At 60.3% G+C, this 16,496-nt stretch overlaps 1 protein-coding gene and 1 long non-coding RNA gene across 2 annotated transcripts; both read right to left on the reverse strand.

The window, feature by feature from the left end:
- Nucleotides 1-3,576: 3,576 nt before the first annotated feature.
- Nucleotides 3,577-6,837, reverse strand: LOC147355744 (uncharacterized). Its single transcript, XR_015144758.1, has 3 exons — nucleotides 6,328-6,837; nucleotides 5,541-5,691; nucleotides 3,577-4,733 (listed from the first exon to the last, which is right to left on the reverse strand). It is a non-coding gene; the product is annotated as an uncharacterized LOC147355744 (long non-coding RNA).
- Nucleotides 6,838-7,268: 431 nt separating this feature from the next.
- LIF (LIF interleukin 6 family cytokine) lies at nucleotides 7,269-15,886 on the reverse strand. Its single transcript, XM_086348693.1, has 4 exons — nucleotides 15,669-15,886; nucleotides 13,390-13,510; nucleotides 11,497-11,675; nucleotides 7,269-10,734 (listed from the first exon to the last, which is right to left on the reverse strand). The coding sequence occupies exons 2-4, from the start codon at nucleotides 13,406-13,408 to the stop codon at nucleotides 10,324-10,326; spliced, it is 609 nt and encodes a 202-aa protein (XP_086204819.1). The 5' UTR covers nucleotides 13,409-13,510; nucleotides 15,669-15,886; the 3' UTR covers nucleotides 7,269-10,323.
- Between the last annotated feature and the right edge of the window lie 610 nt (nucleotides 15,887-16,496).

Genomic DNA, 16,496 nt, shown 5'->3' on the forward strand with positions numbered 1-16,496 from the left:
GGGGCAGGTCCAGGGCACACAGAACCAGGACGAAGGCCTCCTGGCCCCCATCCTCGGAGCTGCCCCGCACTTCTGTGTATGAACTCACCTTGTTGTTGCCCTCTCGGATCACTTCCTATGTATTTGCTTACCTGCATGTGCTCACACAACACGAGGCCTGAAGCCACGGTCAGTTTTGGGGGGCTGCATCTTGTCCAGGAGCAGATTAGATGCCGAGAGATGAGGGGTTTGTTTGATGGAGTCGTTTTGAACTGGGCTGAGCCTCTGCACGTTTGACACTGCAGCCCATGAGTCCTGCAAGGGGGGCCGTCCTGTGGTTTATCGGATGTTTAGCCACAAGCCTGGCCTCTACTCTCTCGATGCCAGTAAGGGGCACACCCACCAGCTCTGTGTAACAACCAGCAATGTCTCCAGGTGTTGCCGAACGTCCTGGGGCCGTGGGGAGGGGAGGGTTGGGATGAAATCATCCCAGCTGAGAACTACTGGTCTTGACTAACTCTGAGATACGTGCGTGCGTGTTCAGTCGCTTCAGTAATAGTGTCAGACTCTGTGATCCCATGGACTGTAGTCTGCCAGGCTCCTCTGTCCGTGGGATTCTCCAGGCAAGAATACTGGAGTACGTTGCCATTTCCTCCCCCGGAGGATCTTTCTGACCCAGGGATCGAACCCACGTCTCTTGCATCTCTTGCGTCAGCAAGCGGATTCTTTACCACTAGCGCCACCTGGGAAGCTCCAACTCTGAGATTTGAACTCCTCGAAAGTCTCCAGAGGTTCCCTGTGCTCACCCATCCTCAAGGCCCACGAACCTCCCCAGGCCTTTGGCAGAAACATTCTGGCTATCTCGACCAGTGTGATGGGGAAACCTTAAAAATCAGGAGAAAGACTTTATCTTGGCCAAGCTGTGGGCACAGAATCAGCCCAGCCAATGCAGGCCGGGTTCTGGAGGCAGCAAATAATGCCTGGAGCTGGAGGCTCTGGGCCCTGTCTGCGCCCCGAGCATCCTAAGCTTGTTCAAAGGCCCACTCTGGGCCTGTCCGCATGGACCCACTCAGATGCTGAAAGGTGGTCTGGAAGGGGGTCTGTCCCGTGTTTCCACTCAGCCCACCCAGGTCCATGCCTCCAACAGGTGTTTGGGGGCCGCTCCTGCGGGCCCCTCGGAGGGCGGGGAGTGGAGGGAGTCGGGGGCCCAGGGCTGCCGGGACAGGAGGCCTGGATGGGGGACTCCAGGATGGGGGGTGTGGGAACCCTGCCACGTGGGTGGTGCTTCTCTGCCTCGGGCTGGTCTGGTGGAGAGAATGACCTCACCTGCTTGGAAGAGGCCTCGTTGGTTGCTTGGATCTGGGGTCGGGGAGGGGTCCTCAGGGCGAGACGGAGAGGAGCTGGGGGGCTGAGAATGCCTCCCCCAGGCCTGGCAGTGGCCCAGCGTGGCTGCCTGTGGTCTGGCCCTGGAGTAGGGACAGACCTCCGCCAGGGCTGGCGCTCACTCAGCGGCCTCTGCCAGGGAAAGTGAGAGGGGCTGACGTGGGGGCTGACCTCATGCCCAGCCCCCACCCCCCTCCTCCAGTGCTTCCCTGGGGGTTCACTGCTGCTAGGAGGCGGGACCTCCCCAGGGGAGGGGGGGGTCCCTCGGGGGAGGGGTGGTGACTAGAGGATGCAGCAGGCTGAACTGAGTGGGGGGTCCTGGGGTCCGCAGCCCGGGCCAGGGGTAGGAGGGGGAAGATGAAAAGGCCCCCCTTGCACCCCAGTACCACCTCTGCAGCCTCCAGGATAGCCGAGGTTTCCCTCAGGAGGGTCACCGTGGCGGGAGGCTTTCAGAAGGTCTGGAAATCAATCCAGAACAGATAGTCCCTGTGGTCAGGGTAGGAGGAGGCAGCTAGGACTCGGATAATCAGACGCTACCTGACTGGCCCACCCTGTGCGCCGAGCATTACGGCCTCTGTTTCTTGAAAAGGCTATCGGAGAGTCACGAGACAGAGGAGGAAAGTGAGGCCCAGCAGATGGCAGAAACTTGCCCGAGCTCCCCCCGCTGGAAAGGGCTGAGCCAGGATTCAAACCCAGGGTGTCAGAGTCCTGGCCTGTGCTGGGCGCTGCAGGTCAGCCCTTCTCAGACTCCAGCGAATGGGATCCTCGGAGACCTGCACGGAAATGCAGCTTCCAGCGGGCTTGTCCAAGGTGGGGCCACGACTCCGTGTGGCTGTTGTTCATTTGGCTGCGCGGGGTCTTCCTTGTGGCACGCAGCATCCCTAGTTGCGATGTGTGGGATCTAGTTCCCTGACCAGGGATCGATCCTGGGCCGCCTGCATTGGGAGTGCGGAGTCTCAACCACTGGGCCGCCAGGGAAGTTCCAAGATTCTGTATTTCTTAGCTCCCAAGAGCTGTGGACGAGGCTGGTCTCACTTTACATAGTGTAACGTGGTTAAGTGCCCAGCACGGGCCTATTATTTTTATTATCCATGTAAAGTGCCTACTGCATGCTCTGTGCATAGTAGGTACACAACCAACAGTAGGTATCATTATCCTTGTGAAACATGGTCATGTAAAGGAAGAGTTTGGCGAATTCTAGAGCCCTGTGTGAATATACGATTGGAGCTAAAATGGACTTAGGATGGTCAAAGTGAAGGAGTCAAGGAAGACTTCATGGAAGAGGTGACATCTGAGCTGGGCCTTGGAGGACCAGAATTTCCCACGTAGCAGAGGAGGAAGGGCGTTCTCAACAAAGGCAAGAGCCAGAGCAAAGGTGTCGTGCGGTGATCAGATGGGACCTTTAGCAGACCACCACGCCACGTGGCCAGAGGAAGGGAGGCAGCCTCGTCGGGGAGGTCAGCAGAGAAGGTGAAGTCGGGCAGGGCCGGCAGCGTGATTTGCAACATGAAAACGCAGGGCTCCTTCGAGGGGGTAGACGGGTGTGTGAGTGTGCCGGGGCAGCTGTAACATTCCCACAGACTGGGTGGCTTGAACAGTTTCCTCTCTCACAGTTCTGGAGGCTGGAAGTCCTAAATCAAGGGGTTGGCAAGCCTGAGCTCCCTCTCGAGGCTCCAGCGAAGGATCCGCCCCGCCTCCTCCAGCTTCTGGTGGCCCCAGGCATTCCTTGGCGTGTGGCTGCATCTGCCTTCGCCTGGGTCTCCTCTCCTGTCCTCTGTATGTCTCTTATAAGGACACTTGTCCTTGCTCTGCGGGCTCACTTGAAAACTCCCGAGATGAGCTCACCTCGAGATATCCCTAACTCAGTGACACCCGCGAAGATTCTTTTCCCAAATACGGACACAACTGCCCAGGTTCCAGGGATTCCGACGTGGACGTGTGTGTTCCCGGGGGTGGGGGGGGCACCGTTAAACCCCTGCAGCGGGTGATGCCCCCTCTCCAAGGCGGTGGAGGGGGAGCAGAGCAGGTGGAGATGGAGGGCTGCCCGCATCTGCTCTTGGCCGGTGAGTCACTCTTTGAAGGGCCGTCCTCCTGGGGAACTGGGAGTGTTCCAGCTGGCCTTGTGGGGCTGGAGAGGTGGGGCCCGGTGAGCTGTGGGGCCGGAGAAAACCTGCTGACAGGTAGGGCCCCCCGGGCTTTGATTCATTGACCGTCTGGGCAGGAGCTGGACGGAGCCTCTTGGAATTGCAAGAATGCCTCACACATATTTTCCTCCCAGCCAGCGGTTTTGTTCTCAGCCAGCGGAGAGGGCCTGTCTGCTCAGCCTCTCATCCCCTCTCCAGTCTGCGGCTCCCCCCGCACGCCGCCCACCGCTCCCGCCGGGGACATCCTCTCCTCGCCGCCGTCACTGAGGCTGGAGTGGGCAGGGCCTGACCGCGTCCTCATAATTGAAATATTTGGCCCCTGAAGCCCGGCCAGGGCAGGGCGGTGCTTCCCCCAAGTCAAAGCGACAGATTCAAGCTGGGCTCTGCTCGGGCCAGAGGGTGCACGGGAAGTGTCCTGGACACTGAGGCCGGGGGCCCCCGGGGACCCGAGTAGCCTTGGAAGGAAGTGGGGAGAGAGGCTGGAGGCCCACGGACCCCCCAAACGCCCATCTTCATCACAGCGTCTCCGTCCCACGCCGTCTCCTCACGCACACCTGGCATCACTCTGGCCTCACAGAATCCTCCAGGAGGAAGGAACTCATCTGATGTCCATTAGATGATGTAGGCATGGGATACATCAATAAAAATGTTTTTGGAAATTCTGGGGATGGGGGAGCTTCTGAGGCACGCTCAGCACTCTAGGGACCCAGAAGTTCATTCCTGGTGTCAGGCCAGGGCCATGGTCTGTGACTGTGTCATCCAGAACTCTCACTGGACCCCATCACTGGATTTGTAGTAGATACTGAGCCTTTGCTTTCGCAAAGACCAATGCAGAAACAGCCCCCAGGAATTCACTCGCTGCAGGTGGGACCCATCACATCACCCACTACCCCTGTGGGGCTCCAGGGAGGAAGCCCCTTCAGAACACAGTCCCAGGACAGGCTGTTTCCCGTGAGGCTCAAGAAAACCTCCTCGTTTCTAACGATGAGAATTGCATAATAGATCACATTTCCCTTTTTCCTTCAACTGCCAGGAATCTCAGAGCCAACTCTGAAACTCAGCCATGGTCATTATGTAGCCCCTTGTGATGGGAAACATGTATTTTCTTTGTCTCTGCGGACTCCGTTTTCTGTCTCTGTCTTCTCCCACGTTGATCCTCTTTATCAGTATTTTTATAACGTGCCTTCTGGTGTAAGATGCTCTCTCTGCTCTTTAGGACAAAGAGGACTATAAATAAGGAAATAAATATTAGCTGTTTCCATTATGACGTTAATTTTATGGCTGAAAATGTGGTTGCTTAGCATGATAACATGTTCCTCTTAACGCCTAGTCTGAATTTAGGGCAGAGGTGACCGGGGAAAGCCTTTTTCTTTTTTTACTGTGGTACAAGTCACAGAATATAAAACATACTATATTAACCATGTTTAACTGTACACGTCAGTGGCCCCGAGTCCATTCTCATTGCTCTGCAACCGCCACCGTCATCCGTCATCCGTCTGACCTGGGAAAGTCTTTCTTCCACCCCTAACCCTTGAGCTCCTTGGGTATATAGCCTGGCCTGTAGAGTCTTGACCAGGTGAGTGGACAGATGATGATCATCAGGATGAGCAAATATAAAGAGCCTCTCTAAACAAGCTGTCTTCTCTGTCCCTTTGCCTCCTGGGGCCTCAGTTTCCCCATCTGTAAAATGGGCTTGTTATCTAGTCCCATCCTCAGAATGGTTGGGAGGATCTCCTGACGGGTAAGAAAATGCGCTGTAATCTGTGACGTGCAGGGCCATCACAGAGCCTGTGGGACTGCGCCCCCAGCAGCCTTGGGATGAGAGGAGACGGTCTCTCCTGTTGACCTCCTGAGAGCCAGGATGGGAGAAAGCTCAGCTGGCAGCCAGGCTGCCCTGGCTCCTCTCTGGGCGGTCTCCTCCAGGCATGCGGCGCAGGGGAGCTTTGGAGGACCAATCCCCTGAAAGTTTGACTGCCCTGAGCCCCCTGCTTCCTCAACCTGGCCCCCAGCCTGGGACTCAGCGTTATCACTCACTCCTGCCCTCCCTGGGGCGAGGACCCTCCTCTCCCCTGCAGAGATGGCACCAGGGTCTGAGCTGGGTTCTCTTTTCTCCATCTCCTCCCACGGATTCATCAGATTCATCGCAGCGCCTCTAGTTCCTGGCCCACGGGTGCCTTTTGGCAGCCTGCAAAGTCGATAGAGACACAATATTGGTCACTGTCCCTCTTGCAGTTTCACAGATAAGAGAGCTGAGCTCACGAGGGAGGTCACAGGACCGCACGCACAGCAGCGGCACCACAAGGACCCGGGCCTCAGGGCACGGCCTTCCCAGCAGAGCAGGGGGCGGAGGGGTTGCTTTCTTTTTCCCCTCCACCAGCTGTTTCATCTTTTACGGGAGGGTCACCGATGACCAATTAACCACCTTTGGTTCCTCTGGCCAGAATGGGGCACGGCAGGGCAGAGAACAGAAAACCTGCCCTCTCCTGGGGTAAGAACTCCCCTCAGAGGCGAGGACAGACCCCGGGGCCCAGCCCCCAAGACGGCACCGAGGGCCTGACGCCCCTGCACCTCCCTCCTGTCTGGGCTCTGGCGTTCACTGCATTTCTCTCTAGTGAAGGTTTCTTTCCAAAAGCTTCAACCTTGTCTCCCGCAAGAGAAGGAGAGCTGGGGGACGCTGAGGGCTGTGGCCTTCAGCCAATCCCCTCGCCCCTACCAGGACTTTAGGAGGAAAACCCGCAAACGGCACGGGTTTGGGGGCTCCCAGGGGGCCCCGGCCTCTCCCTCCCGGTAGCCCCCCTCCTTGTGGCCCTTGGAGACTCACACTTGGCGTCTTGGTGTCACGGGCTCAGGAAGAGGGAGAGGTGGAGAAGGGGTAGGGCAGCCCTTCCTGGGCTTTAAGGTACACTCGCATCACCTGGGCTCTTTTTCAAGGGCAGCTTTCAATTCGGCAAGAATCCGCCCCCTCCCCACCCAAATGTGCCAAATTGAAACCTGCCCTTTAACAAGGAGAGGAGACGAGGCCTTCGTGATCCCCGCCAGGCGAGGCCAGTGCGCTGTGAGTCCAGACCCTTCACTGCACATAGAGCAGCAGAGAGCAGAGGGTCTCGGCCTGCTGGGCAGCGGGGGCGTCTCCACCTTGCTCAGGGCCTTCTCTGTACCATTTCCATCACTGAGCGCGCGCGCGCACGCGCACACACACACACTCAGTCACTGTCCCACTGGCCTGGGAGCGCACACACAAACGCTCGGACACACACTCAGTCACTGTCCCACTGGGCTGGGAGCTTCCAGAGGCATGAACTGTATCCTACACGCCTTTGGAAATCTACACGTGACCTGCCATTGACAAACATTCCTGAAAGAGCACGTAGATGGCTCTCGGAAAACTGCCCATACCCCTAAAGGAATCTCAGCTGGGGGAGCCCTGGACCCAAACCCCAGAACAAAGGACCAAGAGACACTGGGGGCGTCTCCAGAGCCCCTAAATCTGTGGCTGTCCAGTTCCAGACTCTCTTGTTCCCCAAGGAAGGGGTCCCAGGTGGCTGGGAAGAAGGTTACAGGGAAAGGGGGTCCCCAGGTGAACAGGGGCACCAGTGGGAGAGCCGGACAGGGCCTCCTGGCAACACCCACTTTGTCCTGACTGCGCCCACGATCTGCCCACCCTGCCCCCACCCACGCGGACACCCTGGCCCAGTGGAAGCACCTCCTCTTCCCGCCGGCCCGTCCAGCCCTGTCTCCCCACAAGAATACAATCCAGAAAGCTTGCCAAGAGCAGATTCTTTATTAATTTCTCTTTTTTTTCTTAAAAAAAAAGTACTCCTTCAGTATAAAAAATAAATATTTTAAATATGGACATTGAATAAATAAAAATAATCTGTCAGTATGAAACATTCCCACAGGGTACATTCATCAAAGAGGAATTTGTCCCCCAAGGCCAAGTCCTCTCCAGTAGAAAGGAGGGAGGGAAGCAGGGAAGGATGCGCAGAGCTCGCTGTGTGGATGGGAGCGATGCCCAGGTACGGGCGGGGGGCGGTGGGGGAGGGGGTGGGGGAGGTGGGGGGAATCCAGAAGTGAAAGGCATCTGTACCATCTGAAGGGAAGCTAATTTCTCGCTTGGTTCTGGCCTCCAGCCCCACACGCGATGTCTATTGTGGAGAGCCCCAAGGCAGAGCTGGACTTCTATCTGGGGGCACGTCCCCAGGGAGGGGACAAGACGAGGGGGACAAGGACAAGGAGGAGGAGAGACAAATAAATAGTGGTGCTTTCTCATTTTAAATTTCTTTTTTAAATAAATAAGGTCCCCAATACCGCTCTTTCAATCAACTGCAAAAAAAAAAACAACCCGACAGTCCCACCTGCTGCCCTCTCCTCCGCGGGCTGGGGTCATGACCCAGGATACAGGTGCAGGTCAAAACCAGCAGATGAAACAAAGGAGGAAGTGGACAGCTTCCTGCCCTGCCAAGCTTTTCCCACACAAAGGCTCCAAGATTCAGAGATGCTGTGCAAAGTGGGTGCCCATCTGCCAGACGGGGTCTGCTAAGAGCACTGAGGCTCGGGGAGCGGGTGAGAGGCAGAGCCGGGGCAGGGCCTGGGGAGGGGTGGGAGTGGGGTGAATTGCTGGTACCCCTGAGCCTCGGAGGCTGCCCAGGTGGGCCCAGCGCCAGGAGTCTGTGTCCAGGGGTGATGAGATGATGGGAGGCCAGGTGGCCCCAGCCTTCCGAGCCACGTTCACGGGATGAGCAGAGTGATGGGGGGCACGGCAGGCTGAGATCCTGGACAAGGCTGGGGGTGAGCCTCATTAAGACGGTGTCAGAAAGCACATAACCCATCGTGGTCTGCTCTGCCACCCGCCGCAAAAGTCTTGCCAATGGGACGGGCCGTCCCGATGGGCACTGGGCACAAGTAAAGTGCTTAGAGGTGACAGAGAGGTGCAAAGTGAGTGCAAAAGTACCATAATCACGCTGGCTGAACGGCAAGGCTTGCCGCCCCGCTCAGGGTTTGAGAAGAAGCCAGAACCCTGATCTTAGCAGCTGCCCCAGCTCCCAGACCAGAGGGCGTTGCTCGGAGCGCCTGGCCCCGGCACAAAGGCACAGGATCGGGTTCCCTGCCTGGGAACCCAGACATGGGCGGGGGGTTTGGGGGAGGTGGGGCAGGAGGGACCACAGCTTCCTGGTCCGCGTCCCGGGGCCTCCTCATCCTCCTCCCCGGAGCAGGGGCCTCCTCCCCAGGGCCGCCCTGGCTTCCCGAGACGCAGCCAGGCCCCCTCACCCTCTGCGGGTGTTCGGGCCACCGGAGAAGGCGCCTCCCACTGGGTGCTGGTCAGGACGGTTCCGGGGCCCCTCGACTGCTGGCCTAGAGGCGGCCGGGGCAAAAGAAACAGCGGCAGCTTGCCTTGCCCAGGGCTTTGTCTCCGCCGTGAAGGTCGCCTCCAGCAGCACAGTCCCAGGGGCACCGAGAACGCAGCATTGAATGAATCCCTTGGAGCCAAGGAACATGACGGCCCCCAGAGCCGGTCACAGTTGCAGTGGGGGTTGGCGTCAGGTCCCTGCCCCCACCCAGACTGACCAGTGCTCTCAGCTCCTAACCCTTCTCTGAGCTTCATCCGTAAGGCTCACCCTACCTTGTAACATCTTTGACTTCCAGACCAGGTCCTGCGAAGGCCTGGCCCCCAGCTCCCACAGAAGGAGCCATCACATTATTTCCGTTGGAGAAAGGGGAGCAGGGAAAGGGGGGTGAACTTTTGCCATTTGAAGCACCAATAAGTTAATATAAATAGGGCATCAAAATAAATAGACAATCATGCTGAGTCAGGCACACAGCACTCTCGGCTCTCAGGCTTCTGAGACCCTGACCTCAACTCCCACCGTCCCCCTGCTCCAGGGACCAGCGACGGATGGCCTCTGGTGCCCCCGGCGTACCTCTGTGTGACCTCACCGGGCCTCGGTGGGCCTCAGACGGGAGCTGCCACTCTGACCTACTCCATCCGCACACCCTCGCCCACAAGACTCTGGATCCCCTCAGAACCTCCTCACCTGACTTTGCAGCCTGCCCGCCCCCACACACCCCGCCTCCAGGTCCAGCCCCTCGACCCCGCGGCCAGCAAGGATGGCAGGACAGACTTTGGGCTCAAGGAAGGGGAGCCCGTCAAGACTTTCAAGGGCCTCTCTTCCTTCCCCGGCCTACATGTGGCCTCTCTCTGCCTCCCCGAGAGCCTGGAGGGCCATGTGGCCTCCTTCTGGAACCTTCCACCTGAGAGCTATAGGCCTGAACTCCCCAGTCTCGCCCAAGCAAGGCAGCATCTCAAACCACAGCTCCCGTTCTAGACTTCCAACTCTCCATACCTGTAGGAGCCAAGGGTCCTTCCGGATCCCAGCCCCTCCGGGCTGCCTGAGCTCCAACCAGACCTTTCAAGGTCAGCCAAGGCACTGATGGTGGTCATTCTGCTGGGGGGTCGCGGGTTAGTGCCCCCGACCCCTGCTGTCTCACCCCGTGGTCAGGGTCGCCAGAGACAACTTTTGGGGTTTGCTCACAAAGACCCTGGCCGAGGGGATGAGTCAGGGGCCAAAATCCAGCCCGACACTGCGTGCCCGGCTGTAGTCTCCCAGAAGAAGGGGCGCCTTCCTTTCTAGTTGGCACCACGTATAGGTTCTGCCTCTGGGAGTTCTGGCTCTGCTCGGCTTCGTGGCGGCCCACCCTGGAGGGGAGTGGACCGGCCAGGAACCCCCTCAGGGGTCTGCCAGCGGCCCCTACTCGGGTCTGGCAGTGCTCTGGGCCACGGCTGCAGTTGGAGAGTCCCCTACTATCTAAGACCTCCCGTCTAGAAGGCCTGGGCCAACACGGCGATGACCTGCTTGTACTTCCCCAGGAGCTGACAGCCCAGCTTCTTCTTCTGGAAGACGTCCTTGCCCGAGGTGTCGGGGCCGTAGGTCACGTCCACGTGGCTCACGTGGTACTTGCTGCACAAGCGGCAGAGCACGTTGCTGAGCAGACCCCGCAGGACGTCGGCCGTGGTGCTCAGCTTGCTGTGCAGGCCGTGGGCGTAGGGGTTGAGGACCTTCTGGTCTCTCGTGATGTTGCCCAGGGAGGCGCCCAGGTACGCGATGATGCGGTACAGCTCCACCAGCCGGGCCTTCTCCGTGCCGTTGGCGTGGAAGGGCGGGAAGTCAGTCACGTTGGGGCTGCACAGCTTGTCCAGGTTGTTGGGGAAGGGCTCCCCCTGGGCCGTGTACTGAGGAGCAGAGGGGCAGAGGGGTGGTGAAGTGGGAGGCAGGGACGGCTGCTCCAGCCCTGCTGCCCAGCCTGTGGTCAGCCCTTGGGCGTCCGTGCCGCCCCCCCCACAATACACACACACACACACACACACACACACACAGGGGCTTGAGAACCCAATCACTTGCCCTGCAGGCATCTCGGGACTGTCCCGAGAGCCAGAAGTAGCAGTGGGCGCGAATGCACTTGCTAAAGCATCCAGCCTCTATCCCACGCAAGGAGGTACCCTCCTCATCACCCGCATCAGGACCACAAGGGAGAGGGGGGGAAACACCCGGTCTCACCTCCAGCCGTGTGCACCACACACACTTGCCCTTTCACCCACCGCATTCACCCTCTTCCTGGGCGGCTCTGCACCCTGTCACCCACAGCCCGCCGTCTCTTTCAACAGCACCTCCCCAGTCCCTTCCACCACCTCTCTCTCTGTCATCTGCCTCCCTCCACCAGGTGGACAAATCCCAATGCTACAAGTGCCAGCCCTGCCTGCCACCTCTTCTCCAGGCGCCTCTGCCCGCCCCCCCCCCCGCCCCATCTACCTTGGCACCCGGGGAAAGAGGCCGGGCCTCGGCCGCGGGATGGGGAGGAAGCTGGGGGGATCTGGGTGCAGTGGGACAAAACCGCACACCCTTCCCTTCTCTGACCAGCCGCACCAGCCCAGGTCCCTGCTTGCAGACCCCAGCCCTCCCTGCCTATTCCTGGGCACCCTGAGGGGGAGGCTTACATAGAGGATAAAGAGGCTGTTGGCACTGCTGTTGAGTTGTCCCAGCTGGTTTCTGATCTGGTTCATGAGGTTGCTGGGACAGGGATGGCGGGTGGCACAGGTGGCGTTGACCGGGGTGATGGGAAGGGGGCTCCCGGCCCCGTGTTTCCAGTGGAGAACCAGCAGCAAGGGCACAACTCCTGCAGACAAGCGGTGGGGAGCCATGAGCAGGGGTGGCCGGGGGCCGGGGGGGGCAGCGGGCAAGCGGCTTAGGGGAGAGGCTGCGACTCTGGTCCTGCAGGGACGTTCCCCTCTCAGGCTCCAGCTCTCTCTTCTCCAGACCTGGCGGTTTCTGATTTTCGCAATGTCCCTGCATCTACCTCCCCAGATGGCTAAATCTCCGTTTATCACTCCCTGCTGTCTCCTGAGGGGACCGAGGGGGACAGGACATGAGCTGTTCCTATCAGCTGAGAACCGGATTCAGAGTGATACCAACCCTCCAGGCCTCTGCCAGGAGGGGACGATGCCCCAGGTCTCAAGCAAAAGATCCTTAACTCCCCAGGAAGGTCCAGATTCCTAAGTGTTACTTCATGCTCCTGTCTCACAGAGCGGGCTCCCACCAGGCCCACAGGGAGCGGGGGTTTCTGCTGACCCTCATCTCCCAAACTTGTCTCGGTGATGTGGGCTCACTGGGCCTTTTTCCCCCTGATCCTGTCACCTTCCCCCAGCTTCTCTGTGGTCCTCCTCCTCCAGATGTGGCCAGTCCCCTATCTGGGACCCTGGACTCCACCCCAGGGCTGCAACTCTGCCCCCTTCTCCAGCGCCAGGGCATCCTTCAGAACCTCCCCTCCTGGCTCCTTGCTGCTCCTGGCCTCCGCGCTCCACCCCCCACCCCCCACACTCTTGTTCACTGGTCCTCGTCCCAGGTTGCGGGTTAGGACAAGGAGAATCCTGGGGTTCCACAGACGCCCTCAGAGCCTTCGAGAGGGAGAGGGAATGGTGCAACCAGGAAAGAAAAAAAGGGAAAAGGTTGCAGGCAGCCAGGTGGGCGGGGGAGGGAGGGAAGTGAAAGGTGAGAGGGAGAGGGGAGATCTGTCCAGGCCTGTCCAGGAGCGCCCCTCCCCGCAGGGAGGGCAGGGGGGCCCTGCTTGCCACCCACCCTTCTCTGTGTTCCAGATGACCCTGCAGCAAGGGCTGGGGTCGGGGGACCTGTGAGAGTTGGAGAAGCGAGGAGACTGGAGGAAGGGGAGGCGCTCTGGAGCCCGTTCCTCGGCTGGGACAGTGCAGCCTCGACTTCACTTCTGGGTCCCCTGTGCCTCCCAGCATCTCCAGGCAGGGCTCAGGCCCCAGGATGGCTGGCGGGGGGGCGGGGGGTGCCCCACACCCCGGGCTCACCTAGCACAGACCACAGCTTTCCGGGCTCTAGCAGATGGAGGCGGCACCTGCTCCCGTCCCGGGCCGGAGTTTGCGAGCTGCTCCGGCGGCCGGCGCCCCTCCCAGGGAGCAGCCGGGGACGCGGTTGGAAAAGAAAGCGGAAAGAAAGAAAAAGAAAGAAAAGAGGGAGGGTGAATCCCGGAGAAAGCTGAGCGGGAAGAGCAGCGGCGAGAGTTCAGGAGCGAGGAGGAGGAGGAGGAAGGCAGCGGCGCCCCCTGCCTGGCCCGCCAACCTGCGGGGCCCCGGGCGGGCTGGGCGCGAGGTGCGGGGACCATGTGCCCGCGCTCGCCCCCGGCGGCGGCCGCCACCCGGCGCCTCCGGCGGCCCGGGCTCTCGGCTGCGCGGGCGCCCCAAGTGTCCGTGTGTCTGCGGCGGGTGGGTGTCCCGCTCGCGATCGCCAGGGGCCCCAAGTTTGCCGCGGCGCCCGCGGCCGGGGCTCCCGGCGGAAGCCAGCCCAGGGCAGGGGGCGGGTGGATTTACCTGCCGCCAAGACCTTCATTATGGGCTGCACTCCAGAGGGCCTTGAAGGAGACCTTAGATGCCGGCAGTTTTCAGAGGTTCATGCTCAAATGGGGAATTTGCCTGATTTATATACTGGAGCCTGTGTTGTAAGACAGAGAGAGAAACAGCTATATTTAGCAGGGATCCCCGGTCCAGGAAGTTGTTTGAGGTGCATCATAGGAAATTATGAATGGAAGAAAGTGAGAGTGGAGGGGGGGCAGTGAGGGGGGAGGGTGGGGAGAGCAGACTTTTTCCCTCTTCTAAGAATTTGATTGATAAAATTATAATGAACTCTTCAACAAAACACCCTGCGGTTTTCCTGAGCGGCTTGCCCTGGGAGTTGTTTGAAGATGGGGGGGAGGGAGGGTCCCCGAGTCATCAGGGTCCCCCCTCCCCCGGGGAAGTGGGCACCCCAGACAACCCTGACTCACCTGGGTTTGGGGAGGTGGCTTGAAACTAGGCAAGGAGATGGGAGCTGACACCTGCAGCCCCCTGGTCAAGGGGTTTGGAGGGGGGCAGTGGGGAGGAGGCAGGCTGGGGCTTGGCTGAGAAGGAGGTTCCAGGAAGAGGGGCTGGGGCCCTGGCGTGGACTTTAGACGGCAATAAAGCGAAACTGAACGTGGGCCCTGGAAGCCACCACAGGGATGGCCTCCTCCATCCTGCCCGCTGCCACCGGGCAAAGCGGGGCTCCCAAGAGGACAGGTTGCCCAGGGTCCCACACGGTCAGGCCTCCTGAGCGCCATCAGCAAGCCGGCACTGCTGACCACCGGTGGGGCCCAGGAGGGGCTGGCAAGATGAAAGCTGAGGGGCTGCTGTGACTGCCTTCGCTGGGGAGGAGCTTCGGGGAAAGTGTGGTGCGTCTGGCGTTTGCCTGATCTCTCGGCTCCCTTCCAGGGAGGGTGGTCCTGCATTTCCATGTTGAAAGGACATTTGAAGCAGAGACTTAGCCAACTGAACCTGGGCTTGCTCCTTGGGATGCGGAGAGATGGTTGGGGAGAACAGAAGCGGCTTGGAGGGCCCTTGGGGCTCAGAGCAGGGTGATGGCCCCCTAAAGGCACTTCCGGAGCCTCTTAGGCAGAGTCACAGATTCTGGTGTCTTTGGCGGCAGATAGGTTCAGAAATGAATGAGGGGCAGGAAGGAATGGTGAGGACTAGGGAGAATGAGCTTGGCATCCCCTCCCATTAAAAAGCATTCAAAAAAGAAAAAACAGAGGTGGGGGAGTGCCAGCCAGGCACATATCTGGGACCACACTGCCCCTAAAATTGCCAGGGGTACCCCCGTCCCAGGAGATTCTCCTGCCCCTGGGATCCACCACAGCCCTCCCACCTGACCCTGAGCAGCGAGCGAGCGGGGCAGGACAGTTGATTCTCCAAGGCCGGGGAGCCCTGCAGCCTTTCCTTGGCTTCCAGTTCCCTCAGCCATCCCCCCTCAACCCCCGCCCGGTGCCCCCAGCTCCCGCCTCTTGCCACATCCCGGACCTGCCCAGCCACGCGTTCCTTCCTCCCGCTTCGTGCCAGGACGAGCCCTCCTGCGGCTGCCGTGCCCCCTCCCCTCACACACGCCCTGCCCTCTCCAGGCTGCTTCCTCCCTCTCCCTCTCCCTCTCCCAGCACAGGGCCTGGATGTGGGGCTGATAAAACTGCCCATCCCAGCGGGCACTTCCCAGCGGGGGAGGAGCCGGCAGGGCCCACACTGGCCTTCCTCCCCTCCCTGTCCGCTCTGCACCTTGCGGCTTCCCTGGGGGCCGCGGGAGGCCCCACCTGGCATTCAACCCCCCTCCAACACCTGCTTTGGGGTGTGTGTACACCCCAGGACATCCCAGGTCACCTCCCTCTCATCAGCCCCCCACCCCAAGTCTCTCCTGCACAGGGGCCTGACCACTCAGGGTCACGTGCACCCCCTACATCTCCCAGACCCGTCGTATGACTCCGCCTGACTCTTTGGATGGGCACCCCCAAATGCATTTGAGGCCCCCATCTCTGGATCCTCTGGTTCCCCGAGTCTCTCACTAGGTGCCCTGAATCTCCCTCCTGCCCCGCTGCCTTCCGGGCCCAGTCCCTCCAATCTCCTTCCCAGCGGACTCTGGCTGCCCAGACCACCCCCCCTCAGCCCTATAAAACACCCCCCCGAACGCCATGTCATCTCAGCCCCACCCCGCAGGAAACAGGAAGTGGGGCCGAGTCTGCAAGACACTTCACCACCACCCCCTGCGCCCTGACGGGCCCCCTCCCCTGCCTCAGTTTCCCCTCACACGGTACCTGACTTGGTCCGTGCTCCCCAAGTGTTCCGGGCCCCTCGGCACCCCAGGCCCAGCCTCCCTCTCCTGTCCATGTCCGGCCACCACCTGCACTGGGCCTCTCGGAGACAAAGGCCGAGCAGGGTCTCAGAGCCGCCTGCAACGTGGCCGTGGTCCCTGGGAATCGGCAGCCCAGGCCGCGCTCCAGGCCGGCTTCGGTCTCCTGGAGTTTGTTTTCTTCCCTCCCTCTCCACGCTGCTGTGTGTGTGTGCTTCCCCCCCACCCCAACTTCCTCACGGAAGGCAGCCTCCCTTCTTGGCCGCCTGCTTCCAGGGTCGTGACCCCAGGCCCCACCCTGGAGTGGCAGCCCCAGCCAGGCCCCTTCCAGCTGTGACTTCATCCCCAGCCTGTCCTGCTCCTGCACCACTGGGCCTGCTGGGGATCTGACCGGCCTCGGGTGAGGGGGACACTCGGGCCCACGCGGCCGGGGCCAGGGGGTGCTCCTCTGGGCAGCTGTGCCATCCACCTGCTCATCTCCTTTCTCCAGGAACCAAGTCCAGGGCTGGCCTGGGGCCTCCCCGGGCCCCTCAGAGCGATTTCTCTCCCACTCGCTTTAGCCACCAGCCCCTCCTTTTCTATTGATTCTCACTCACCAGCCACAAGCCTTAGAATGTCACATGTCTTATTTTTCCGACGGGGAAACTGAGGCTCAGAGAGGTGAAGGCACTTGCCCGGAGCAGCACAGAGAGTTAACAATAGAACCGGGCCTGGGCCCCCAGCCTCTGGCCTGAAAGAGGGCCACATGGATGCCGGCAGCCCCTCACACTGAGAGGGGAATGACGAGTCGTGG

This window comes from Bos grunniens, chromosome 17 (genome assembly GCF_055505025.1).
Source record: "Bos grunniens cultivar Pamir isolate PY7600 chromosome 17, Bosgru_T2T1.0, whole genome shotgun sequence".
NCBI lineage: Eukaryota > Metazoa > Chordata > Mammalia > Artiodactyla > Bovidae > Bos > Bos grunniens.